The sequence below is a fragment of the Somniosus microcephalus genome, chromosome 13, assembly GCF_052327205.1.
Source record: "Somniosus microcephalus isolate GS21.2 chromosome 13, FLI_Smic_1.0, whole genome shotgun sequence".
Lineage (NCBI taxonomy): Eukaryota > Metazoa > Chordata > Chondrichthyes > Squaliformes > Somniosidae > Somniosus > Somniosus microcephalus.
In genome coordinates this window covers 3255375-3281102 of record NC_140999.1, presented here as the reverse complement: position 1 = coordinate 3281102, position 25728 = coordinate 3255375, and the positions used below count along the sequence as shown (strand labels likewise).

The 25728-nt window shown below is 56.8% G+C and overlaps 1 protein-coding gene across 1 annotated transcript in view; it reads left to right on the top strand.

Annotated features, from left to right (window-relative positions):
- Positions 1 to 25728, top strand: part of ssbp4 (single stranded DNA binding protein 4) — a 206874-nt gene that overhangs the window by 172297 nt on the left and 8849 nt on the right. Inside the window, exons 15-17 of the mRNA XM_086004348.1 lie at positions 665 to 743; positions 1758 to 1786; positions 4411 to 4512. Of these exons, the coding sequence (XP_085860474.1) occupies positions 665 to 743; positions 1758 to 1786; positions 4411 to 4512 (210 nt within the window). The remainder of the gene's footprint in view (positions 1 to 664; positions 744 to 1757; positions 1787 to 4410; positions 4513 to 25728) is intronic.

Sequence of the window (25728 nt, the reverse complement as noted above, 5' to 3'; positions counted from 1 at the left end):
GCGGCGCTCCCTCAGTACTGCCTCTCCGACAGTGCGGCGCTCCCTCAGTACTGCCCCTCCGACAGTGCGGCGCTCCCTCAGTACTGCCCCTCCGACAGTGCGGCGCTTCCTCAATATTGCCCCTCCGACAGTGCGGCGCTCCCTCAGTACTGCCCCTCCGACAGTGCGGTGCTCCCTCAGTACTGCCCCTCTGACAGTGCAGCGCTCCCTCAGTACTGCCGTTCCGACAGTGCGGCGCTCCCTCAGTACTGCCCCTCCGACAGTGCGGCGCTCCCTCAGTACTGCCCCTCCGACAGTGCGGCGCTCCCTCAGTACTGCCCCTCCGACAGTGCAGCGCTCCCTCAGTACTGCCCCTCTGACAGTGCAGCGCTCCCTCAGTACTGCCCCTCCGACAGTGTGGCGCTCCCTCAGTACTGCACTGGAGGGGCAGCCTAGATTATGGGCTCAAGCCTTTGGAGTGGGATTTGAACCTACAACCTTGTGACCCAGAGGTGAGAGTGCAACCCTCTGAGCCAATTGGTAAATTAGTGAAAATGGAATAATGTCCAAGGTCTGGCAGCTTGTGGAACCCCAGCGAGCTCCCCCGTCTGTGAGTGAGCGCAGCCTCAGGAGCTGGAGCTGCCCTGGGCTCAGTGATTGATGATCTCTTTCTTTTGTCTTTCAGTTCCCGATGGGTCCTGGCGCTGACGGCCCACTGGGTGGGATGGCTGGCATGGAGCCTCATCACATGAATGGAACACTAGGTAACGCCCTGTGGCCTGGGATAACACAGAGTAATCCAGTAAATCACTGGGGCTGGGGTGAGGGTGAGGGGCGGTGAGGGGGGTGAGGATGAGGGGGGTGAGGATGAAGGGGGCGGTGGGAGTGTTGGAACCTCCCCCCACCCCTCCCAGAGCTCCCTGTGTGTCCCCTCCTCTGCCTCCCCCATACCCACAGGCTACACCCCACCCTGGGGACTGGGCCAAGTCCAGCACCCGCTGGAGGACAGCCCTTCAGCCTTTCCCGTTCACTCCAGGTGTGGGTTGGAGAGCAGGATCTGAGGATCTGGGGGAGAGGGTTGTATTCCCTGGAATTTAGAAGGTTAATGGGTGATCTGATTGAAGTTTTCAGGATATTAAGGGGAACAGATAGGGTAGAGAGAGAGAAACTATTTCCGCTGGTTGGGGATTCTAGGACTAGGGGGCAGAGTCTAAAAATTAGAGTGATGCGCTATCAATTACTCATAAAAGACTGAGAGTTAGAAGAGTAACTAAAGGCTTTTATTAACAACAGAATGGAGGTCTGCCTCGCGTGGTCGACCGGTCCATGATACAAAGGGCTGGGGAGCAGTCACCTTTATACTAGGACCTGTGGGAGGAGTCAGCCGAGGCATGTCCAGGCATGTACACAGTGGAATACAAACAGGACAAACAGGAATACAAACAGTGGTTTACCACATAGAGCCAGACCTTTCAGGAGTGAAATTAGGAAACACTTCGACACACAAAGGGTGGTCAAAGTTTGGAACTCTCTTCCGCAAACGGCAATTGATGCTAGATCAATTGTTCATTTTAAATCTGAGACTGATAGATTTTTGTTAACCAAAGGTATTAAGGGATATGGGCCAAAGGCGGGTACATGGGGTTAGGTCGCAGATCAGCCATGATCTCATTGAATGGCAGAACAGGCTCAAGGGGCTGAATGGCCTCCTCCTGTTCCTCTGTGGGAGAGTTGAGCCTCGGCCTGCGAGTGGCTAATCACCTCTTTCTATTTTACAGGTTCTGGCGATATCGATGGATTATCAAAGGTGAGGTCGTGCCTCGAGAAGGTCATAGGTCGCAGGTCGGCTATTTCTCAGGCCTGTTGTTATATCGAGTTTACAGCACAGAAACAGGCCATTCAGCCCCTCTGCTCCGTGCCAGTGTTTCTGCTCCACACGAGCCTCCTCCCACCCCTCTTCATCTCACCCTATCACCATATCCTTCTATTCCTTTCCCCCTCGTGTGTTTATCCAGCTTCCCCTTAAATGTATCGATACTATTCACCTCAACCACTCCCTGTGGTAGCGAGTTCCACATTCTCACCACTCTCTGGGTAAAGAAGTTTCTCCTAAATTCCCTGTTGGATTTATTAGTGACGATCTTATATTGATGGCCCCTAGTCCTGGTCTCCCCCACAAGTGGAAACATCTTCTCTACGTCTACCCTATCGAACCCCTTCATCATTTTAAAGACCTCGATCAGGTCACCTCTCCGCCTTCGCTTTTCTAGAGAAAAGAGCCCCAGCCTGTTCAATCTTTCCTGTTGTTGCTAAACAGAAAACAGAAAAACTTTCGCAGTCACTTATAAATTTATAACGGATTCAAGGAATTGAATGCATTTTCCGAATGCTGCTCACCTCTTTCTGCAGTGCAGGAGGAGCTTACTCTTATATGGGACAGAGCAGCCCTTCTTAATGTGTGAGCCCTGCGGCTGGGTAATCGGCCTTGAGAGTCATCGCAGCCGATCCAAACTAATGCACCTGCTGTCAAAACGTTGTTAATGAGTTACATGATTCTATAGAAAGATTGACATTTCTCCAGCACCTTTCACCACCTCAGGACGTCCCAAAGCGCTTCACAGCCAATGAAGTACTTTTTGAAGTGTAGTCACTGTTGTAATGTAGGAAACGCGGCAGCCAATTTACGCACAGCAAGCTCCCACAAACAGCAATGTGATAATGACCAGATAACCTGTTTCAGTGATATTGATTGAGGGATAAATATTGGCCCCAGGACACCAGGGTGAACTCCCCTGTTCTTCTTCGAAATAGTGGCCGTGGAATCTTTTACATTTTTTAAAATTCGCTTATGGGATCTGGGCATCGCTGGCAAGGCCAGCATTTATTGCCCCTCCCCAGTTGCCCTTGAGAAGGTGGTGAGCCGCCTTCTTGAACCGCTGCAGTCCATGTGGTGAAGGTGCTCCCACAGTGCTGTTAGGGAGGGAGTTCCAGGATTTTGACCCAGTGACGATGAAGGATTGGTGATATACTTTTAAGTCAGGATGGTGTGTGACTTGGAGGGAAACTTGGAGGTGGTGGTGTTCCCATGTGCCTGCTGCCTATCCACCTGAGAAAGCAGACGGGGCCTCAGTTTAACATCTCATCCAAAACACGGCACCTCTGACAGTGCAGCGATCCCTCAGTACTGCCCCTCCGACAGTGCAGCGCTCCCTCAGTACTGCCCCTCCGACAGTGCGGCGCTCCCTCAGTACTGCCCCTCCGACAGTGCGGCGCTCCCTCAGTACTGTCCCTCCGACAGTGCAGCGATCCCTCAGTACTGCCCCTCCGACAGTGCGGCGCTCCCTCAGTACTGTCCCTCCGACAGTGCAGCGATCCCTCAGTACTGTCCCTCCGACAGTGCGGCGCTCCCTCAGTACTGCCCCTCCGACAGTGCGGCGCTCCCTCAGTACTGTCCCTCCGACAGTGCAGCGATCCCTCAGTACTGTCCCTCCGACAGTGCGGCGCTCCCTCAGTACTGCCCCTCCGACAGTGCGGCGCTCCCTCAGTACTGTCCCTCCGACAGTGCAGCGATCCCTCAGTACTGTCCCTCCGACAGTGCGGCACTCCCTCAGTACTGACGCTCCGACAGTGCGGCGCTCCCTCAGCACTGCCCCTCCGACAGTGCAACGATCCCTCAGTACTGTCCCTCCGACAGTGCGGCGCTCCCTCAGCACTGCCCCTCCGACAGTGCAGCGCTCCCTCAGTACTGCCCCTCCGACAGTGCGGCGATCCCTCAGTACTGCCCCTCTGACAGTGCAGCACTCCCTCAGCACTGCACTGGGAGTGTCAGCCTGGATTTTGGGGCTCAAGTCTCTGGAGTGGGACTCAAACCCACAACCTTCAGACTCCGAGGTGAGAGTGCTGCTCACTGAGCCACAACTGATTTATCATATATGTTTGTGTCGAATATCAGCTGGGGCACCTGATTAATGGAATTCCCAGCAGAGAGGATTTTGCGTGGGTTTAGGAGACTAGTTTCAGGTCCTAGATCTGTATCGCATTGGCTTTCCGAGTGCAGGGATCGGTGAATTTACCTGTTTATTGTACAATATACAGATACACTTTTTAAATCATGTTTAAAATTGGTATTCAGTCTCCATCTAGTGGCCGTTTGCTGCGACTGCTTTCACATTCCTGTATCAGTCCCTGATGTTTATAAAAGTTAGTTGAAGTGAATCGCCCTCGATGAATTATTTCTCATTTCTGGAATTCTTCATATATGCTCGGGGCTTACTGTGGGGTGCTAGAGGGATGGGCTTCGATGGGAGAGTTAGGTGTCCCGAGGGATGGGCTTTGCTACAGGGGAGCGTGGTGTTCCCTGGGATTGGGTTAGCACAGTGTTTCTGATGTTAATACAGCAACAATCAACATTCCTCATCTTTTTCCTTTTAGAACTCCCCAAACAACATGACCGGGATCAGCAATCCTCCGGGTACTCCGCGAGACGATGGTGAGATGGCAGGCAACTTCTTAAACCCGTTCCAAAATGAAAGTGTAAGTTTGACCACAGTTGGGCTTTTCCTCTCTCTCTCTCTCTCTCTCTCTCACGCTCTCTCTCTCTCCCTCGGCCATATTCTTCCCCCTCTCCTGCCGATGCTAACTCTCTCCAGCCTTGGTCAACTTTGCCACATGGCCGTCCTTCGCTTGTGAGCGTGGACTGTCAGCGCAGTCAGTATTTGATCAAGAAGCCGAGTCCTGTCCAAGCCTCATGTCCACACACACTTTTCATCAGAAATCCCTGCATCAGGAGCAGGAACCCTGGCTGATTTCCCCTCTCTCTAACCCAGGGGTCACTGGACAGTGATCAGGAGCAGGAACCCTGGCTGATTCCCCTCTCTCTAACCCAGGGGTCACTGGACAGTGATCAGGAGCAGGAACCCTGGCTGATTTCCCCTCTCTCTAACCCAGGGGGTCACTGGACAGCGATCAGGAGCAGGATCCCTGGCTGATTTCCTCTCTCTCTAACCCAGGGTCACTGGACAGCGATCAGGAGCAGGAACCCTGGCTGATTTCCCCTCTCTCTAACCCAGGGTCACTGGACAGCGATCAGGAGCAGGAACCCTGGCTGATTTCCCCTCTCTCTCTAACCCAGGGGTCACTGGACAGTGATCAGGAGCAGGAACCCTGGCTGATTTCCCCTCTCTCTAACCCAGGGGTCACTGGACAGTGATCAGGAGCAGGAACCCTGGCTGATTCCCCTCTCTCTAACCCAGGGGTCACTGGACAGTGATCAGGAGCAGGAACCCTGGCTGATTTCCCCTCTCTCTAACCCAGGGGGTCACTGGACAGCGATCAGGAGCAGGATCCCTGGCTGATTTCCTCTCTCTCTAACCCAGGGTCACTGGACAGCGATCAGGAGCAGGAACCCTGGCTGATTTCCCCTCTCTCTAACCCAGGGTCACTGGACAGCGATCAGGAGCAGGAACCCTGGCTGATTTCCCCTCTCTCTCTAACCCAGGGGTCACTGGACAGTGATCAGGAGCAGGAACCCTGGCTGATTTCCCTCTCTCTAACCCAGGGGTCACTGGACAGCGATCAGGAGCAGGAACCCTGGCTGATTTCCCCTCTCTCTAACCCAGGGTCACTGGACAGCGATCAGGAGCAGGAACCCTGGCTGATTTCCCCTCTCTCTCTAACCCAGGGGTCACTGGACAGTGATCAGGAGCAGGAACCCTGGCTGATTTCCCCTCTCTCTCTAACCCAGGGGTCACTGGACAGTGATCAGGAGCAGGAACCCTGGCTGATTTCCCCTCTCTCTAACCCAGGGGGTCACTGGACAGCGATCAGGAGCAGGATCCCTGGCTGATATCCTCTCTCTCTAACCCAGGGTCACTGGACAGCGATCAGGAGCAGGAACCCTGGCTGATTTCCCCTCTCTCTAACCCAGGGTCACTGGACAGCGATCAGGAGCAGGAACCCTGGCTGATTTCCCCTCTCTCTCTAACCCAGGGGTCACTGGACAGTGATCAGGAGCAGGAACCCTGGCTGATTTCCCTCTCTCTAACCCAGGGGTCACTGGACAGCGATCAGGAGCAGGAACCCTGGCTGATTTCCCCTCTCTCTAACCCAGGGTCACTGGACAGCGATCAGGAGCAGGAACCCTGGCTGATTTCCCCTCTCTCTCTAACCCAGGGGTCACTGGACAGTGATCAGGAGCAGGAACCCTGGCTGATTTCCCCTCTCTCTCTAACCCAGGGGTCACTGGACAGTGATCAGGAGCAGGAATCCTGGCTGATTTCCCCTCTCTCTCTAACCCAGGGGTCGCTGGACAGTGATCAGGAGCAGGAACCCTGGCTGATTTCCCCTCTCTCTCTAACCTAGGGATCACTGGACAGTGATCAGGAGCAGGAACCCTGGCTGATTTCCCCCCTCTCTAACCCAGGGGTCACTGGACAGTGACCAGGAGCAGAAACCCGGTCTGACCTTTCCCCTCTCTCTAACCCAGGGGTCACTGGACAGTGATCAGGAGCAGGAACCCTGGCTGATTTCCCCCTTTCTCTAACCCAGGGGTCACTGGACAGTGATCAGGAGCAGGAACCCTGGCTGATTCCCCCCCTCTCTAACGCAGGGATCAGTGATCAGGAGCAGGAACCCTGGCTGATTTCCCCCTCTCTCTAACCCAGGGGTCACTGGACAGTGATCAGGAGCAGGAACCCTGGCTGATTTCCCCCTCTCTCTAACCCAGGGGTCACTGGACAGTGATCAGGAGCAGGAACCCTGGCTGATTTCCCCCTCTCTCTAACCCAGGGGTCACTGGACAGTGATCAGGAGCAGGAACCCTGGCTGATTTCCCCTCTCTCTAACCCAGGGGTCACTGGACAGTGATCAGGAGCAGGAACACTGGCTGATTTCCTCTCTCTCTAACCCCGGGGTCACTGGGCAGCGATCAGGAGCAGGAACCCTGGCTGATTTCCCCTCTCTCTAACCCAGGGGGTCACTGGACAGCGATCAGGAGCAGGATCCCTGGCTGATTTCCTCTCTCTCTAACCCAGGGTCACTGGACAGCAATCAGGAGCAGGAACCCTGGCTGATTTCCCCTCTCTCTAACCCAGGGGTCACTGGACAGTGATCAGGAGCAGGAACCCTGGCTGATTTCCCCTCTCTAACCCAGGGATCACTGGGCAGTGATCAGCAGCAGGAGCCCTGGCTGATTTCCCCCCTCTCTAACCCAGAGATCACTGGACAGTGATCAGGAGCAGGAACCCTGGCTGATTTCCCCCCTCTCTAATCCAGGGGTCACTGGACAGTGACCAGGAGCAGGAACCCGGTCTGACCTTTCCCCTCTCTCTAACCCAGGGGTCACTGGACAGTGATCAGGAGCAGGAACCCTGGCTGATTTCCCCCTCACTCTAACCCAGGGGTCACTGGACAGTGATCAGGAGCAGGAACCCTGGCTGATTCCCCCCCTCTCTAACCCAGGGATCAGTGATCAGGAGCAGGAACCCTGGCTGATTTCCCCTCTCTCTAACCCAGGGGTCACTGGACAGTGGCCATTAGCAGGAACCCGGTCTGACCTTTCCCCTCTCTCTAACCCAGGGGTCACTGGGCAGTGATCAGGAGCAGGAACCCTGGCTGATTTTCCCCCTCTCTCTAACCCAGGGATCACTGGGCAGTGATCAGGAGCAGGAATCCTGGCTGATTTCCCCCCTCTCTAACCCAGAGATCACTGGACAGTGATCAAGAGCAGGAACCCTGGCTGATTTCCCCCCTCTCTAACCCAGAGATCACTGGGCAGTGATCAGGAGCAGGAACCCTGGCTGATTTCCCTTCTCTCTAACCCAGGGGTCACTGGACCGTGATCAGGAGCAGGAACCCTGGCTGATTTCCCCTCTCTCTAACCCAGGGGTCACTGGACAGTGGCCAGTAGCAGGAACCCGGTCTGACCTTTCCCCTCTCTCTAACCCACGGATCACTGGACAGTGATCAGGAGCAGGAACCCTGGCTGATTTCCTCTCTCTCTAACCCAGGGGTCACTGGGCAGTGATCAGGAGCAGGAACCCTGGCTGATTTCCCCTCTCTCTAACCCAGGGGTCACTGGACAGTGATCAGGAGCAGGAACCCTGGCTGATTTCCTCTCTCGCTAACCCAGGGGTCACTGGGCAGTGATCAAGAGCAGGAACCCAGGCTGATTTCCCCTCTCTCTAATCCAGGGGTCACTGGACAGTGATCAGGAGCAGTAATCCAGGCTGATTTCCCCTCTCTCTAACCCAGGGGTCACTGGACAGTGATCAGGAGCAGGAACCCTGGCTGATTTCCCCTCTCTCTAATCCAGGGGTCACTGGACAGCGACCAGGAGCAGGAACCCAGGCTGATTTCCCCTCTCTCTAACCCAGGGGTCACTGGACAGTGATCAGGAGCAGGAACCCTGGCTGATTTCCTCTCTCTCTAACCCAGGGGTCACTGGGCAGTGATCAGGAGCAGGAACCCTGGCTGATTTCCCCTCTCTCTCTAACCCAGGGGTCGCTGGACAGTGATCAGGAGCAGGAACCCTGGCTGATTTCCCCTCTCTCTCTAACCTAGGGATCACTGGACAGTGATCAGGAGCAGGAACCCTGGCTGATTTCCCCCCTCTCTAACCCAGGGGTCACTGGACAGTGACCAGGAGCAGAAACCCGGTCTGACCTTTCCCCTCTCTCTAACCCAGGGGTCACTGGACAGTGATCAGGAGCAGGAACCCTGGCTGATTTCCCCCTTTCTCTAACCCAGGGGTCACTGGACAGTGATCAGGAGCAGGAACCCTGGCTGATTCCCCCCCTCTCTAACGCAGGGATCAGTGATCAGGAGCAGGAACCCTGGCTGATTTCCCCCTCTCTCTAACCCAGGGGTCACTGGACAGTGATCAGGAGCAGGAACCCTGGCTGATTTCCCCCTCTCTCTAACCCAGGGGTCACTGGACAGTGATCAGGAGCAGGAACCCTGGCTGATTTCCCCCTCTCTCTAACCCAGGGGTCACTGGACAGTGATCAGGAGCAGGAACCCTGGCTGATTTCCCCTCTCTCTAACCCAGGGGTCACTGGACAGTGATCAGGAGCAGGAACACTGGCTGATTTCCTCTCTCTCTAACCCCGGGGTCACTGGGCAGCGATCAGGAGCAGGAACCCTGGCTGATTTCCCCTCTCTCTAACCCAGGGGGTCACTGGACAGCGATCAGGAGCAGGATCCCTGGCTGATTTCCTCTCTCTCTAACCCAGGGTCACTGGACAGCAATCAGGAGCAGGAACCCTGGCTGATTTCCCCTCTCTCTAACCCAGGGGTCACTGGACAGTGATCAGGAGCAGGAACCCTGGCTGATTTCCCCTCTCTAACCCAGGGATCACTGGGCAGTGATCAGCAGCAGGAGCCCTGGCTGATTTCCCCCCTCTCTAACCCAGAGATCACTGGACAGTGATCAGGAGCAGGAACCCTGGCTGATTTCCCCCCTCTCTAACCCAGGGGTCACTGGACAGTGACCAGGAGCAGGAACCCGGTCTGACCTTTCCCCTCTCTCTAACCCAGGGGTCACTGGACAGTGATCAGGAGCAGGAACCCTGGCTGATTTCCCCCTCACTCTAACCCAGGGGTCACTGGACAGTGATCAGGAGCAGGAACCCTGGCTGATTCCCCCCCTCTCTAACCCAGGGATCAGTGATCAGGAGCAGGAACCCTGGCTGATTTCCCCTCTCTCTAACCCAGGGGTCACTGGACAGTGGCCATTAGCAGGAACCCGGTCTGACCTTTCCCCTCTCTCTAACCCAGGGGTCACTGGGCAGTGATCAGGAGCAGGAACCCTGGCTGATTTTCCCCCTCTCTCTAACCCAGGGATCACTGGGCAGTGATCAGGAGCAGGAATCCTGGCTGATTTCCCCCCTCTCTAACCCAGAGATCACTGGACAGTGATCAAGAGCAGGAACCCTGGCTGATTTCCCCCCTCTCTAACCCAGAGATCACTGGGCAGTGATCAGGAGCAGGAACCCTGGCTGATTTCCCTTCTCTCTAACCCAGGGGTCACTGGACCGTGATCAGGAGCAGGAACCCTGGCTGATTTCCCCTCTCTCTAACCCAGGGGTCACTGGACAGTGGCCAGTAGCAGGAACCCGGTCTGACCTTTCCCCTCTCTCTAACCCACGGATCACTGGACAGTGATCAGGAGCAGGAACCCTGGCTGATTTCCTCTCTCTCTAACCCAGGGGTCACTGGGCAGTGATCAGGAGCAGGAACCCTGGCTGATTTCCCCTCTCTCTAACCCAGGGGTCACTGGACAGTGATCAGGAGCAGGAACCCTGGCTGATTTCCTCTCTCGCTAACCCAGGGGTCACTGGGCAGTGATCAAGAGCAGGAACCCAGGCTGATTTCCCCTCTCTCTAATCCAGGGGTCACTGGACAGTGATCAGGAGCAGTAATCCAGGCTGATTTCCCCTCTCTCTAACCCAGGGGTCACTGGACAGTGATCAGGAGCAGGAACCCTGGCTGATTTCCCCTCTCTCTAATCCAGGGGTCACTGGACAGCGACCAGGAGCAGGAACCCAGGCTGATTTCCCCTCTCTCTAACCCAGGGGTCACTGGACAGTGATCAGGAGCAGGAACCCTGGCTGATTTCCTCTCTCTCTAACCCAGGGGTCACTGGGCAGTGATCAGGAGCAGGAACCCTGGCTGATTTCCCCCTCTCTCTAACCCAGGGGTCACTGGACAGCGATCAGGAGCAGGATCCCTGGCTGATTTCCCCTCTCTCTAACCCAGGGGTCACTGGACAGCGATCAGGAGCAGGAACCCTGTCTGATTTCCCTCTCTCTAATCCAGGGGTCACTGGACAGTGATCAGGAGCAGGAACCCTGGCTGATTTCCCCGCTCTCTAACCCAGGGGTCACTGGACAGTGATCAGGAGCAGGAACCCTGGCTGATTCCCCCTCTCTCTAACCCAGGGGTCACTGGACAATGGTCAGGAGCAGGAACCCTGGCTGATTTCCCCTCTCTCTAACCCAGGGTCACTGGACAGCGATCAGGAGCAGGAAACCTGGCTGATTTCCCCTCTCTCTCTAACCCAGGGGTCACTGGACAGTGATCAGGAGCAGGAACCCTGGCTGATTTCCCTCTCTCTAACCCAGGGGTCACTGGACAGCGATCAGGAGCAGGAACCCTGGCTGATTTCCCCTCTCTCTAACCCAGGGTCACTGGACAGCGATCAGGAGCAGGAACCCTGGCTGATTTCCCCTCTCTCTCTAACCCAGGGGTCACTGGACAGTGATCAGGAGCAGGAACCCTGGCTGATTTCCCCTCTCTCTCTAACCCAGGGGTCACTGGACAGTGATCAGGAGCAGGAACCCTGGCTGATTTCCCCTCTCTCTAACCCAGGGGGTCACTGGACAGCGATCAGGAGCAGGATCCCTGGCTGATTTCCTCTCTCTCTAACCCAGGGTCACTGGACAGCGATCAGGAGCAGGAACCCTGGCTGATTTCCCCTCTCTCTAACCCAGGGTCACTGGACAGCGATCAGGAGCAGGAACCCTGGCTGATTTCCCCTCTCTCTCTAACCCAGGGGTCACTGGACAGTGATCAGGAGCAGGAACCCTGGCTGATTTCCCTCTCTCTAACCCAGGGGTCACTGGACAGCGATCAGGAGCAGGAACCCTGGCTGATTTCCCCTCTCTCTAACCCAGGGTCACTGGACAGCGATCAGGAGCAGGAACCCTGGCTGATTTCCCCTCTCTCTCTAACCCAGGGGTCACTGGACAGTGATCAGGAGCAGGAACCCTGGCTGATTTCCCGTCTCTCTCTAACCCAGGGGTCACTGGACAGTGATCAGGAGCAGGAACCCTGGCTGATTTCCCCTCTCTCTCTAACCCAGGGGTCGCTGGACAGTGATCAGGAGCAGGAACCCTGGCTGATTTCCCCTCTCTCTCGAACCGAGGGATCACTGGACAGTGATCAGGAGCAGGAACCCTGGCTGATTTCCCCCCTCTCTAACCCAGGGGTCACTGGACAGTGACCAGGAGCAGAAACCCGGTCTGACCTTTCCCCTCTCTCTAACCCAGGGGTCACTGGGCAGTGATCAGGAGCAGGAACCCTGGCTGATTTCCCCCTTTCTCTAACCCAGGGGTCACTGGACAGTGATCAGGAGCAGGAACCCTGGCTGATTCCCCCCCTCTCTAACGCAGGGATCAGTGATCAGGAGCAGGAACCCTGGCTGATTTCCTCTCTCTCTAACCCAGGGGTCACTGGACAGTGACCAGTAGCAGGAACCCGGCCTGACCTTTCCCCTCTCTCTAACCCAGGGGTCACTGGACAGTGATCAGGAGCAGGAACCCTGGCTGATTTCCCCCTCTCTCTAACCCAGGGGTCACTGGACAGTGATCAGGAGCAGGAACCCTGGCTGATTTCCCCCTCTCTCTAACCCAGGGGTCACTGGACAGTGATCAGGAGCAGGAACCCTGGCTGATTTTCCTCTCTCTAACCCAGGGGTCACTGGACAGTGATCAGGAGCAGGAACCCTGGCTGATTTCCCCCTCTCTCTAACCCAGGGGTCACTGGACAGTGATCAGGAGCAGGAACCCTGGCTGATTTCCCCTCTCTCTAACCCAGGGGTCACTGGACAGTGATCAGGAGCAGGAACACTGGCTGATTTCCTCTCTCTCTAACCCCGGGGTCACTGGGCAGCGATCAGGAGCAGGAACCCTGGCTGATTTCCCCTCTCTCTAACCCAGGGGGTCACTGGACAGCGATCAGGAGCAGGATCCCTGGCTGATTTCCTCTCTTTCTAACCCAGGGTCACTGGACAGCAATCAGAAGCAGGAACCCTGGCTGATTTCCCCTCTCTCTAACCCAGGGGTCACTGGACAGTGATCAGGAGCAGGAACCCTGGCTGATTTCCCCTCTCTCTCTAACCCAGGGGTCACTGGACAGTGATCAGGAGCAGGAACCCTGGCTGATTTCCCCTCTCTAACCCAGGGATCACTGGGCAGTGATCAGCAGCAGGAACCCTGGCTGATTTCCCCCCTCTCTAACCCAGAGATCACCGGACAGTGATCAGGAGCAGGAACCCTGGCTGATTTCCCCCCTCTCTAACACAGGGGTCACTGGACAGTGACCAGGAGCAGGAACCCGGTCTGACCTTTCCCCTCTCTCTAACCCAGGGGTCACTGGACAGTGATCAGGAGCAGGAACCCTGGCTGATTTCCCCCTCACTCTAACCCAGGGGTCACTGGACAGTGATCAGGAGCAGGAACCCTGGCTGATTTCCCTTCTCTCTAACCCAGGGGTCACTGGACAGTGATCAGGAGCAGGAACCCTGGCTGATTTCCCCCTCACTCTAACCCAGGGGTCACTGGACAGTGATCAGGAGCAGGAACCCTGGCTGATTTCCCCTCTCTCTCTAACCCAGGGGTCACTGGACAGTGATCAGGAGCAGGAACCCTGGCTGATTTCCCCTCTCTCTCTAACCCAGGGGTCACTGGACAGTGATCAGGAGCAGGAACCCTGGCTGATTTCCCCTCTCTCTAACCCAGGGGGTCACTGGACAGCGATCAGGAGCAGGATCCCTGGCTGATTTCCTCTCTCTCTAACCCAGGGTCACTGGACAGCGATCAGGAGCAGGAACCCTGGCTGATTTCCCCTCTCTCTAACCCAGGGTCACTGGACAGCGATCAGGAGCAGGAACCCTGGCTGATTTCCCCTCTCTCTCTAACCCAGGGTTCACTGGACAGTGATCAGGAGCAGGAACCCTGGCTGATTTCCCTCTCTCTAACCCAGGGGTCACTGGACAGCGATCAGGAGCAGGAACCCTGGCTGATTTCCCCTCTCTCTAACCCAGGGTCACTGGACAGCGATCAGGAGCAGGAACCCTGGCTGATTTCCCCTCTCTCTCTAACCCAGGGGTCACTGGACAGTGATCAGGAGCAGGAACCCTGGCTGATTCCCCCCCTCTCTAAAGCAGGGATCAGTGATCAGGAGCAGGAACCCTGGCTGATTTCCTCTCTCTCTAACCCAGGCGTCACTGGACAGTGATCAGGAGCAGGAACCCTGGCTGATTTCCCCCTCTCTCTAACCCAGGGGTCACTGGGCAGTGATCAGGAGCAGGAACCCTGGCTGATTTCCCCCTCTCTCTAACCCAGGGGTCACTGGACAGTGATCAGGAGCAGGAACCCTGGCTGATTTTCCTCTCTCTAACCCAGGGGTCACTGGACAGTGATCAGGAGCAGGAACCCTGGCTGATTTCCCCTCTCTCTCTAACCCAGGGGTCACTGGACAGTGATCAGGAGCAGGAACCCTGGCTGATTTCCCCTCTCTCTCTAACCCAGGGGTCGCTGGACAGTGATCAGGAGCAGGAACCCTGGCTGATTTCCCCTCTCTCTCTAACCTAGGGATCACTGGACAGTGATCAGGAGCAGGAACCCTGGCTGATTTCCCCCCTCTCTAACCCAGGGGTCACTGGACAGTGACCAGGAGCAGAAACCCAGTCTGACCTTTCCCCTCTCTCTAACCCAGGGGTCACTGGACAGTGATCAGGAGCAGGAACCCTGGCTGATTTCCCCCTTTCTCTAACCCAGGGGTCACTGGACAGTGATCAGGAGCAGGAACCCTGGCTGATTCCCCCCCTCTCTAACGCAGGGATCAGTGATCAGGAGCAGGAACCCTGGCTGATTTCCTCTCTCTCTAACCCAGGGGTCACTGGACAGTGATCAGGAGCAGGAACCCTGGCTGATTTCCCCCTCTCTCTAACCCAGGGGTCACTGGACAGTGATCAGGAGCAGGAACCCTGGCTGATTTCCCCCTCTCTCTAACCCAGGGGTCACTGGACAATGATCAGGAGCAGGAACCCTGGCTGATTTTCCTCTCTCTAACCCAGGGGTCACTGGACAGTGATCAGGAGCAGGAACCCTGGCTGATTTCCCCTCTCTCTAACCCAGGGGTCACTGGACAGTGATCAGGAGCAGGAACCCTGGCTGATTTCCCCTCTCTCTCTAACCCAGGGGTCACTGGGCAGTGATCAGCAGCAGGAACCCTGGCTGATTTCCCCCCTCTCTAACCCAGGGGTCACTGGACAGTGACCAGGAGCAGGAACCCGGTCTGACCTTTCCCCTCTCTCTAACCCAGGGGTCACTGGACAGTGATCAGGAGCAGGAACCCTGGCTGATTTCCCCCTCACTCTAACCCAGGGGTCACTGGACAGTGATCAGGAGCAGGAACCCTGGCTGATTCCCCCCCTCTCTAACGCAGGGATCAGTGATCAGGAGCAGGAACCCTGGCTGATTTCCTCTCTAACCCAGGGGTCACTGGGCAGTGATCAGGAGCAGGAATCCTGGCTGATTTCCCCCCTCTCTAACCCAGAGGTCACTGGACAGTGATCAAGAGCAGGAACCCTGGCTGATTTCCCCCTCACTCTAACCCAGAGATCACTGGGCAGTGATCAGGAGCTGGAACCCTGGCTGATTCCCCCCCTCTCTAACCCAGGGATCAGTGATCAGGAGCAGGAACCCTGGCTGATTTCCCCTCTCTCTAACCCAGGGGTCACTGGACAGTGGCCAGTAGCAGGAACCCGGTCTGACCTTTCCCCTCTCTCTAACCCAGGGGTCACTGGGCAGTGATCAGGAGCAGGAACCCTGGCTGATTTTCCCCCTCTCTCTAACCCAGGGATCACTGGGCAGTGATCAGGAGCAGGAATCCTGGCTGATTTCCCCCCTCTCTAACGCAGAGATCACTGGACAGTGATCAAGAGCAGGAACCCTGGCTGATTTCCCCCCTCTCTAACCCAGAGATCACTGGGCAGTGATCAGGAGCAGGAACCCTGGCTGATTTCCCTTCTCTCTAACCCAGGGGTCACTGGACAGTGATCAGGAGCAGGAACCCTGGCTGATTCCCCCCATCTCTAACCCAGGGATCAGTGATCAGGAGCAGGAACCCTGGCTGATTTCCCCTCTCTCTAGCCCAGGGGTCACTGGACAGTGGCCAGTAGCAGGAACCCGGTCTGACCTTTCCCCTCTCTCTAACCCAGGGATCACTGGACAGTGATCAGGAGCAGGAACCCTGGCTGATTTCCTCTCTCTCTAACCCAGGGGTCACTGGGCAGTGATCAGGAGCAGGAACCCTGGCTGATTTCCCCTCTCTCTAACCCACGGGTCACTGGACAGTGATCAGGAGCAGGAACCCTGGCTGATTTCCTCTCTCGCTAACCCAGGGGTCACTGGGCAGTGATCAGGAGCAGGAACCCAGGCTGATTTCCCCTCTCTCTAATCCAGGGGTCACTGGACAGTGATCAGGAGCAGGAATCCAGGCTGATTTCCCCTCTCTCTAACCCAGGGGTCACTGGACAGTGATCAGGAGCAGGAACCCTGGCTGATTTCCCCTCTCTCTAATCCAGGGGTCACTGGACAGCGACCAGGAGCAGGAACCCAGGCTGATTTCCCCTCTCTCTAACCCAGGGGTCACTGGACAGTGATCAGGAGCAGGAACCCTGGCTGATTTCCTCTCTCTCTAACCCAGGGGTCACTGGGCAGTGATCAGGAGCAGGAACCCTGGCTGATTTCCCTCTCTCTAATCCAGGGGTCACTGGACAGTGATCAGGAGCAGGGACCCTGGCTGATTTCCCCGCTCTCTAACCCAGGGGTCACTGGACAGTGATCAGGAGCAGGAACCCTGGCTGATTTCCCCTCTCTCTAACCCAGGGGTCAGTGGACAGTGATCAGGAGCAGGTACCCTGGCTGATTTCCCCTCTCTCTAACCCAGGGGTCAGTGGACAGTGATCAGGAGCAGGAACCCTGGCTGATTTCTCCTCTCTCTAACCCAGGGGGTCAACTGGGCAGTGATCAGGAGCAGGAACCCTGGCTGATTTCTCCTCTCTCTAACCCAGGGGTCACTGGACAGTGATCAGGAGCAGGAACCCTGGCTGATTTCCCCTCCCTCTAACCCAGGGGTCAGCGGACAGTGATCAGGAGCAGGAACCCTGGCTGATTTCCCCTCCCTCTAACCCAGGGGTCAGCGGACAGTGATCAGGAGCAGGAACCCTGGCTGATTTCCCCTCCCTCTAACCCAGGGGTCAGCGGACAGTGATCAGGAGCAGAAGCCCTGGCTGATTTTCCCCCTCTCTCTCTAACCCAGGGGTCACTGGACAGTGATCAGGAGCAGGAACCCTGGCTGATTTCTCCTCTCTCTAACCCAGAGGGTCACTGGGCAGTGATCAGGAGCAGGAACCCTGGCTGATTTCCCCTCTCTCTCTAACCCAGGGGGTCACTGGACAGTGATCAGGAGCAGGAACCCTGGCTGATTTCTCCTCTCTCTAACCCAGGGGGTCACTGGGCAGTGATCAGGAGCAGGAACCCTGGCTGATTTCCCCTCCCTCTAACCCAGGGGTCAGCGGACAGTGATCAGGAGCAGGAGCCCTGGCTGGTTTTCCCCCTCTCTCTAACCCAGGGGTCACTGGACAGTGATCAGGAGCAGGAACCCTGGCTGATTTCTCCTCTCTCTAACCCAGAGGGTCACTGGGCAGTGATCAGGAGCAGGAACCCTGGCTGATTTCCCCTCTCTCTCTAACCCAGGGGGTCACTGGACAGTGATCAGGAGCAGGAACCCTGGCTGATTTCTCCTCTCTCTAACCCAGGGGGTCACTGGGCAGTGATCAGGAGCAGGAAGCCTGGCTGATTTCCCCTCTCTCTCTAACCCAGGGGTCACTGGACAGTGATCAGGAGCAGGAACCCTGGTTGATTGCCCTCTCTCTAACCCAGGGGTCACTGGGCAGTGATCAGGAGCAGGAACCCTGGTTGATTTCCCTCTCTCTAACCCAGGGGTCACTGGACAGTGATCAGGAGCAGGTAGCCTGGCTGATTTCCCCTCTCTCTAACCCAGGGGTCACTGGACAGTGATCAGGAGCAGGTAGCCTGGCTGATTTCCCCTCTCTCTAACCCAGGGGTCACTGGACAGTGATCAGGAGCAGGAACCCTGGCTGATTTCTCCTCTCTCTAACCCAGGGGGTCAACTGGGCAGTGATCAGGAGCAGGAACCCTGGCTGATTTCTCCTCTCTCTAACCCAGGTGTCACTGGACAGTGATCAGTAGCAGGAACCCTGGCTGATTTCCCCTCTCTCTAACCCAGGGGTCAGCGGACAGTGATCAGGAGCAGGAACCCTGGCTGATTTCCCCTCTCTCTAACCCAGGGGTCACTGGACAGTGACCAGGAGCAGGAACCCGGTCTGACCTTTCCCCTCTCTCTAACCCAGGGGTCACTGGACAATGGTCAGGAGCAGGAACCCTGGCTGATTTCCCCTCTCTCTAACCCAGGGTCACTGGACAGCGATCAGGAGCAGGAACCCTGGCTGATTTCCCCTCTCTCTCTAACCCAGGGGTCACTGGACAGTGATCAGGAGCAGGAACCCTGGCTGATTTCCCTCTCTCTAACCCAGGGGTCACTGGACAGCGATCAGGAGCAGGAACCCTGGCTGATTTCCCCTCTCTCTAACCCAGGGTCACTGGACAGCGATCAGGAGCAGGAACCCTGGCTGATTTCCCCTCTCTCTCTAACCCAGGGGTCACTGGACAGTGATCAGGAGCAGGAACCCTGGCTGATTTCCCCTCTCTCTCTAACCCAGGGGTCACTGGACAGTGATCAGGAGCAGGAACCCTGGCTGATTTCCCCTCTCTCTAACCCAGGGGGTCACTGGACAGCGATCAGGAGCAGGAACCCTGGCTGATTTCCCCTCTCTCTCTAACCCAGGGGTCACTGGACAGTGATCAGGAGCAGGAACCCTGGCTGATTTCCCGTCTCTCTCTAACCCAGGGGTCACTGGACAGTGATCAGGAGCAGGAACCCTGGCTGATTTCCCCTCTCTCTCTAACCCAGGGGTCGCTGGACAGTGATCAGGAGCAGGAACCCTGGCTGATTTCCCCTCTCTCTCTAACCTAGGGATCACTGGACAGTGATCAGGAGCAGGAACCCTGGCTGATTTCCCGCCTCTCTAACCCAGGGGTCACTGGACAGTGACCAGGAGCAGAAACCCGGTCTGACCTTTCCCCTCTCTCTAACCCAGGGGTCACTGGGCAGTGATCAGGAGCAGGAACCCTGGCTGATTTCCCCCTTTCTCTAACCCAGGGGTCACTGGACAGTGATCAGGAGCAGGAACCCTGGCTGATTCCCCCCCTCTCTAACGCAGGGATCAGTGATCAGGAGCAGGAACCCTGGCTGATTTCCTCTCTCTCTAACCCAGGGGTCACTGGACAGTGACCAGTAGCAGGAACCCGGCCTGACCTTTCCCCTCTCTCTAACCCAGGGGTCACTGGACAGTGATCAGGAGCAGGAACCCTGGCTGATTTCCCCCTCTCTCTAACCCAGGGGTCACTGGACAGTGATCAGGAGCAGGAACCCTGGCTGATTTTCCTCTCTCTAACCCAGGGGTCACTGGACAGTGATCAGGAGCAGGAACCCTGGCTGATTTCCCCCTCTCTCTAACCCAGGGATCACTGGACAGTGATCAGGAGCAGGAACCCTGGCTGATTTCCCCTCTCTCTAACCCAGGGGTCACTGGACAGTGATCAGGAGCAGGAACACTGGCTGATTTCCTCTCTCTCTAACCCCGGGGTCACTGGGCAGCGATCAGGAGCAGGAACCCTGGCTGATTTCCCCTCTCTCTAACCCAGGGGGTCACTGGACAGCGATCAGGAGCAGGATCCCTGGCTGATTTCCTCTCTCTCTAACCCAGGGTCACTGGACAGCAATCAGAAGCAGGAACCCTGGCTGATTTCCCCTCTCTCTAACCCAGGGGTCACTGGACAGTGATCAGGAGCAGGAACCCTGGCTGATTTCCCCTCTCTCTCTAACCCAGGGGTCACTGGACAGTGATCAGAAGCAGGAACCCTGGCTGATTTCCCCTCTCTAACCCAGGGATCACTGGGCAGTGATCAGCAGCAGGAACCCTGGCTGATTTCCCCCCTCTCTAACCCAGAGATCACTGGACAGTGATCAGGAGCAGGAACCCTGGCTGATTTCCCCCCTCTCTAACCCAGGGGTCACTGGACAGTGACCAGGAGCAGGAACCCGGTCTGACCTTTCCCCTCTCTCTAACCCAGGGGTCACTGGACAGTGATCAGGAGCAGGAACCCTGGCTGATTTCCCCCTCACTCTAACCCAGGGGTCACTGGACAGTGATCAGGAGCAGGAACCCTGGCTGATTTCCCTTCTCTCTAACCCAGGGGTCACTGGACAGTGATCAGGAGCAGGAACCCTGGCTGATTTCCCCCTCACTCTAACCCAGGGCTCACTGGACAGTGATCAGGAGCAGGAACCCTGGCTGATTTCCCCTCTCTCTCTAACCCAGGGGTCACTGGACAGTGATCAGGAGCAGGAACCCTGGCTGATTTCCCCTCTCTCTCTAACCCAGGGGTCACTGGACAGTGATCAGGAGCAGGAACCCTGGCTGATTTCCCCTCTCTCTAACCCAGGGGGTCACTGGACAGCGATCAGGAGCAGGATCCCTGGCTGATTTCCTCTCTCTCTAACCCAGGGTCACTGGACAGTGATCAGGAGCAGGAACCCTGGCTGATTTCCCCTCTCTCTAACCCAGGGTCACTGGACAGCGATCAGGAGCAGGAACCCTGGCTGATTTCCCCTCTCTCTCTAACCCAGGGGTCACTGGACAGTGATCAGGAGCAGGAACCCTGGCTGATTTCCCTCTCTCTAACCCAGGGGTCACTGGACAGCGATCAGGAGCAGGAACCCTGGCTGATTTCCCCTCTCTCTAACCCAGGGTCACTGGACAGCGATCAGGAGCAGGAACCCTGGCTGATTTCCCCTCTCTCTCTAACCCAGGGGTCACTGGACAGTGATCAGGAGCAGGAACCCTGGCTGATTTCCCCTCTCTCTCTAACCCAAGGGTCACTGGACAGTGATCAGGAGCAGGAACCCTGGCTGATTTCCCCTCTCTCCCTAACCTAGGGGTCGCTGGACAGTGATCAGGAGCAGGAACCCTGGCTGATTTCCCCTCTCTCTCTAACCTAGGGATCACTGGACAGTGATCAGGAGCAGGAACCCTGGCTGATTTCCCCCCTCTCTAACCCAGGGGTCACTGGACAGTGACCAGGAGCAGAAACCCGGTCTGACCTTTCCCCTCTCTCTAACCCAGGGGTCACTGGACAGTGATCAGGAGCAGGAACCCTGGCTGATTTCCCCCTTTCTCTAACCCAGGGGTCACTGGACAGTGATCAGGAGCAGGAACCCTGGCTGATTCCCCCCCTCTCTAACGCAGGGATCAGTGATCAGGAGCAGGAACCCTGGCTGATTTCCTCTCTCTCTAACCCAGGGGTCACTGGACAGTGATCAGGAGCAGGAACCCTGGCTGATTTCCCCCTCTCTCTAACCCAGGGGTCACTGGACAGTGATCAGGAGCAGGAACCCTGGCTGATTTTCCTCTCTCTAACCCAGGGGTCACTGGACAGTGATCAGGAGCAGGAACCCTGGCTGATTTCCCCTCTCTCCATCCCAGGGGTCACTGGACAGTGATCAGGAGCAGGAACCCTGGCTGATTTCCCCTCTCTCTCTAACCCAGGGGTCACTGGGCAGTGATCAGCAGCAGGAACCCTGGCTGATTTCCCCCCTCTCTAACCCAGGGGTCACTGGACAGTGACCAGGAGCAGGAACCCGGTCTGACCTTTCCCCTCTCTCTAACCCAGGGGTCACTGGACAGTGATCAGGAGCAGGAACCCTGGCTGATTTCCCCCTCACTCTAACCCAGGGGTCACTGGACAGTGATCAGGAGCAGGAACCCTGGCTGATTCCCCCCCTCTCTAACGCAGGGATCAGTGATCAGGAGCAGGAACCCTGGCTGATTTCCTCTCTCTCTAACCCAGGGGTCACTGGGCAGTGATCAGGAGCAGGAATCCTGGCTGATTTCCCCCCTCTCTAACCCAGAGGTCACTGGACAGTGATCAAGAGCAGGAACCCTGGCTGATTCCCCCCCTCTCTAACCCAGAGATCACTGGGCAGTGATCAGGAGCTGGAACCCTGGCTGATTCCCCCCCTCTCTAACCCAGGGATCAGTGATCAGGAGCAGGAACCCTGGCTGATTTCCCCTCTCTCTAACCCAGGGGTCACTGGACAGTGGCCAGTAGCAGGAACCCGGTCTGACCTTTCCCCTCTCTCTAACCCAGGGGTCACTGGGCAGTGATCAGGAGCAGGAACCCTGGCTGATTTTCCCCCTCTCTCTAACCCAGGGATCACTGGGCAGTGATCAGGAGCAGGAATCCTGGCTGATTTCCCCCCTCTCTAACCCAGAGATCACTGGACAGTGATCAAGAGCAGGAACCCTGGCTGATTTCCCCCCTCTCTAACCCAGAGATCACTGGGCAGTGATCAGGAGCAGGAACCCTGGCTGATTTCCCTTCTCTCTAACCCAGGGGTCACTGGACAGTGATCAGGAGCAGGAACCCTGGCTGATTCCCCCCATCTCTAACCCAGGGATCAGTGATCAGGAGCAGGAACCCTGGCTGATTTCCCCTCTCTCTAGCCCAGGGGTCACTGGACAGTGGCCAGTAGCAGGAACCCGGTCTGACCTTTCCCCTCTCTCTAACCCAGGGATCACTGGACAGTGATCAGGAGCAGGAACCCTGGCTGATTTCCTCTCTCTCTAACCCAGGGGTCACTGGGCAGTGATCAGGAGCAGGAACCCTGGCTGATTTCCCCTCTCTCTAACCCACGGGTCACTGGACAGTGATCAGGAGCAGGAACCCTGGCTGATTTCCTCTCTCGCTAACCCAGGGGTCACTGGGCAGTGATCAGGAGCAGGAACCCAGGCTGATTTCCCCTCTCTCTAATCCAGGGGTCACTGGACAGTGATCAGGAGCAGGAATCCAGGCTGATTTCCCCTCTCTCTAACCCAGGGGTCACTGGACAGTGATCAGGAGCAGGAACCCTGGCTGATTTCCCCTCTCTCTAATCCAGGGGTCACTGGACAGCGACCAGGAGCAGGAACCCAGGCTGATTTCCCCTCTCTCTAACCCAGGGGTCACTGGACAGTGATCAGGAGCAGGAACCCTGGCTGATTTCCCTCTCTCTAATCCAGGGGTCACTGGACAGTGATCAGGAGCAGGAACCCTGGCTGATTTCCCCGCTCTCTAACCCAGGGGTCACTGGACAGTGATCAGGAGCAGGAACCCTGGCTGATTTCCCCTCTCTCTAACCCAGGGGTCAGTGGACAGTGATCAGGAGCAGTTACCCTGGCTGATTTCCCCTCTCTCTAACCCAGGGGTCAGTGGACAGTGATCAGGAGCAGGAACCCTGGCTGATTTCTCCTCTCTCTAACCCAGGGGGTCAACTGGGCAGTGATCAGGAGCAGGAACCCTGGCTGATTTCTCCTCTCTCTAACCCAGGGGTCACTGGACAGTGATCAGGAGCAGGAACCCTGGCTGATTTCCCCTCCCTCTAACCCAGGGGTCAGCGGACAGTGATCAGGAGCAGGAACCCTCGCTGATTTTCCCCCTCTCTCTAACCCAGGGGTCACTGGACAGTGATCAGGAGCAGGAACCCTGGCTGATTTCTCCTCTCTCTCACCCAGAGGGTCACTGGGCAGTGATCAGGAGCAGGAACCCTGGCTGATTTCCCCTCTCTCTCTAACCCAGGGGGTCACTGGACAGTGATCAGGAGCAGGAACCCTGGCTGATTTCTCCTCTCTCTAACCCAGGGGGTCACTGGGCAGTGATCAGGAGCAGGAACCCTGGCTGATTTCCCCTCCCTCTAACCCAGGGGTCAGCGGACAGTGATCAGGAGCAGGAGCCCTGGCTGGTTTTCCCCCTCTCTCTAACCCAGGGGTCACTGGACAGTGATCAGGAGCAGGAACCCTGGCTGATTTCTCCTCTCTCTAACCCAGGGGGTCACTGGGCAGTGATCAGGAGCAGGAAGCCTGGCTGATTTCCCCTCTCTCTCTAACCCAGGGGTCACTGGACAGTGATCAGGAGCAGGAACCCTGGTTGATTGCCCTCTCTCTAACCCAGGGGTCACTGGGCAGTGATCAGGAGCAGGAACCCTGGTTGATTTCCCTCTCTCTAACCCAGGGGTCACTGGACAGTGATCAGGAGCAGGTAGCCTGGCTGATTTCCCCTCTCTAACCCAGGGGTCACTGGACAGTGATCAGGAGCAGGAACCCTGGCTGATTTCCTCTCTCTCTCTAACCCAGGGGTCACTGGACAGTGATCAGGAGCAGGAACCCTGGCTGATTTCCCCCCTCTCTAACCCAGGGGTCACTGGACAGTGACCAGGAGCAGGAACCCGGTCTGACCTTTCCCCTCTCTCTAACCCAGGGGTCACAGGACAGTGATCAGGAGCAGGAACCCTGGCTGATTTCCCCCTCACTCTAACCCAGGGGTCACTGGACAGTGATCAGGAGCAGGAACCCTGGCTGATTTCCCTTCTCTCTAACCCAGGGGTCACTGGACAGTGATCAGGAGCAGGAACCCTGGCTGATTTCCCCCTCACTCTAACCCAGGTGTCACTGGACAGTGATCAGGAGCAGGAACCCTGGCTGATTTCCCCTCTCTCTCTAACCCAGGGGTCACTGGACAGTGATCAGGAGCAGGAACCCTGGCTGATTTCCCCTCTCTCTCTCACCCAGGGGTCACTGGACAGTGATCAGGAGCAGGAACCCTGGCTGATTTCCCCTCTCTCTAACCCAGGGGGTCACTGGACAGCGATCAGGAGCAGGATCCCTGGCTGATTTCCTCTCTCTCTAACCCAGGCTCACTGGACAGCGATCAGGAGCTGGAACCCTGGCTGATTTCCCCTCTCTCTAACCCAGGGTCACTGGACAGCGATCAGGAGCAGGAACCCTGGCTGATTTCCCCTCTCTCTCTAACCCAGGGGTCACTGGACAGTGATCAGGAGCAGGAACCCTGGCTGATTTCCCTCTCTCTAACCCAGGGGTCACTGGACAGCGATCAGGAGCAGGAACCCTGGCTGATTTCCCCTCTCTCTAACCCAGGGTCACTGGACAGCGATCAGGAGCAGGAACCCTGGCTGATTTCCCCTCTCTCTCTAACCCAGGGGTCACTGGACAGTGATCAGGAGCAGGAACCCTGGCTGATTTCCCCTCTCTCTCTAACCCAAGGGTCACTGGACAGTGATCAGGAGCAGGAACCCTGGCTGATTTCCCCTCTCTCTCTAACCCAGGGGTCGCTGGACAGTGATCAGGAGCAGGAACCCTGGCTGATTTCCCCTCTCTCTCTAACCTAGGGATCAATGGACAGTGACCAGGAGCAGAAACCCGGTCTGACCTTTCCCCTCTCTCTAACCCAGGGGTCACTGGACAGTGATCAGGAGCAGGAACCCTGGCTGATTTCCCCCTTTCTCTAACCCAGGGGTCACTGGACAGTGATCAGGAGCAGGAACCCTGGCTGATTCCCCCCCTCTCTAACGCAGGGATCAGTGATCAGGAGCAGGAACCCTGGCTGATTTCCTCTCTCTCTAACCCAGGGGTCACTGGACAGTGATCAGGAGCAGGAACCCTGGCTGATTTCCCCCTCTCTCTAACCCAGGGGTCACTGGACAGTGATCAGGAGCAGGAACCCTGGCTGATTTCCCCCTCTCTCTAACCCAGGGGTCACTGGACAGTGATCAGGAGCAGGAACCCTGGCTGATTTTCCTCTCTCTAACCCAGGGGTCACTGGACAGTGATCAGGAGCAGGAACCCTGGCTGATTTCCCCTCTCTCTAACCCAGGGGTCACTGGACAGTGATCAGGAGCAGGAACCCTGGCTGATTTCCCCTCTCT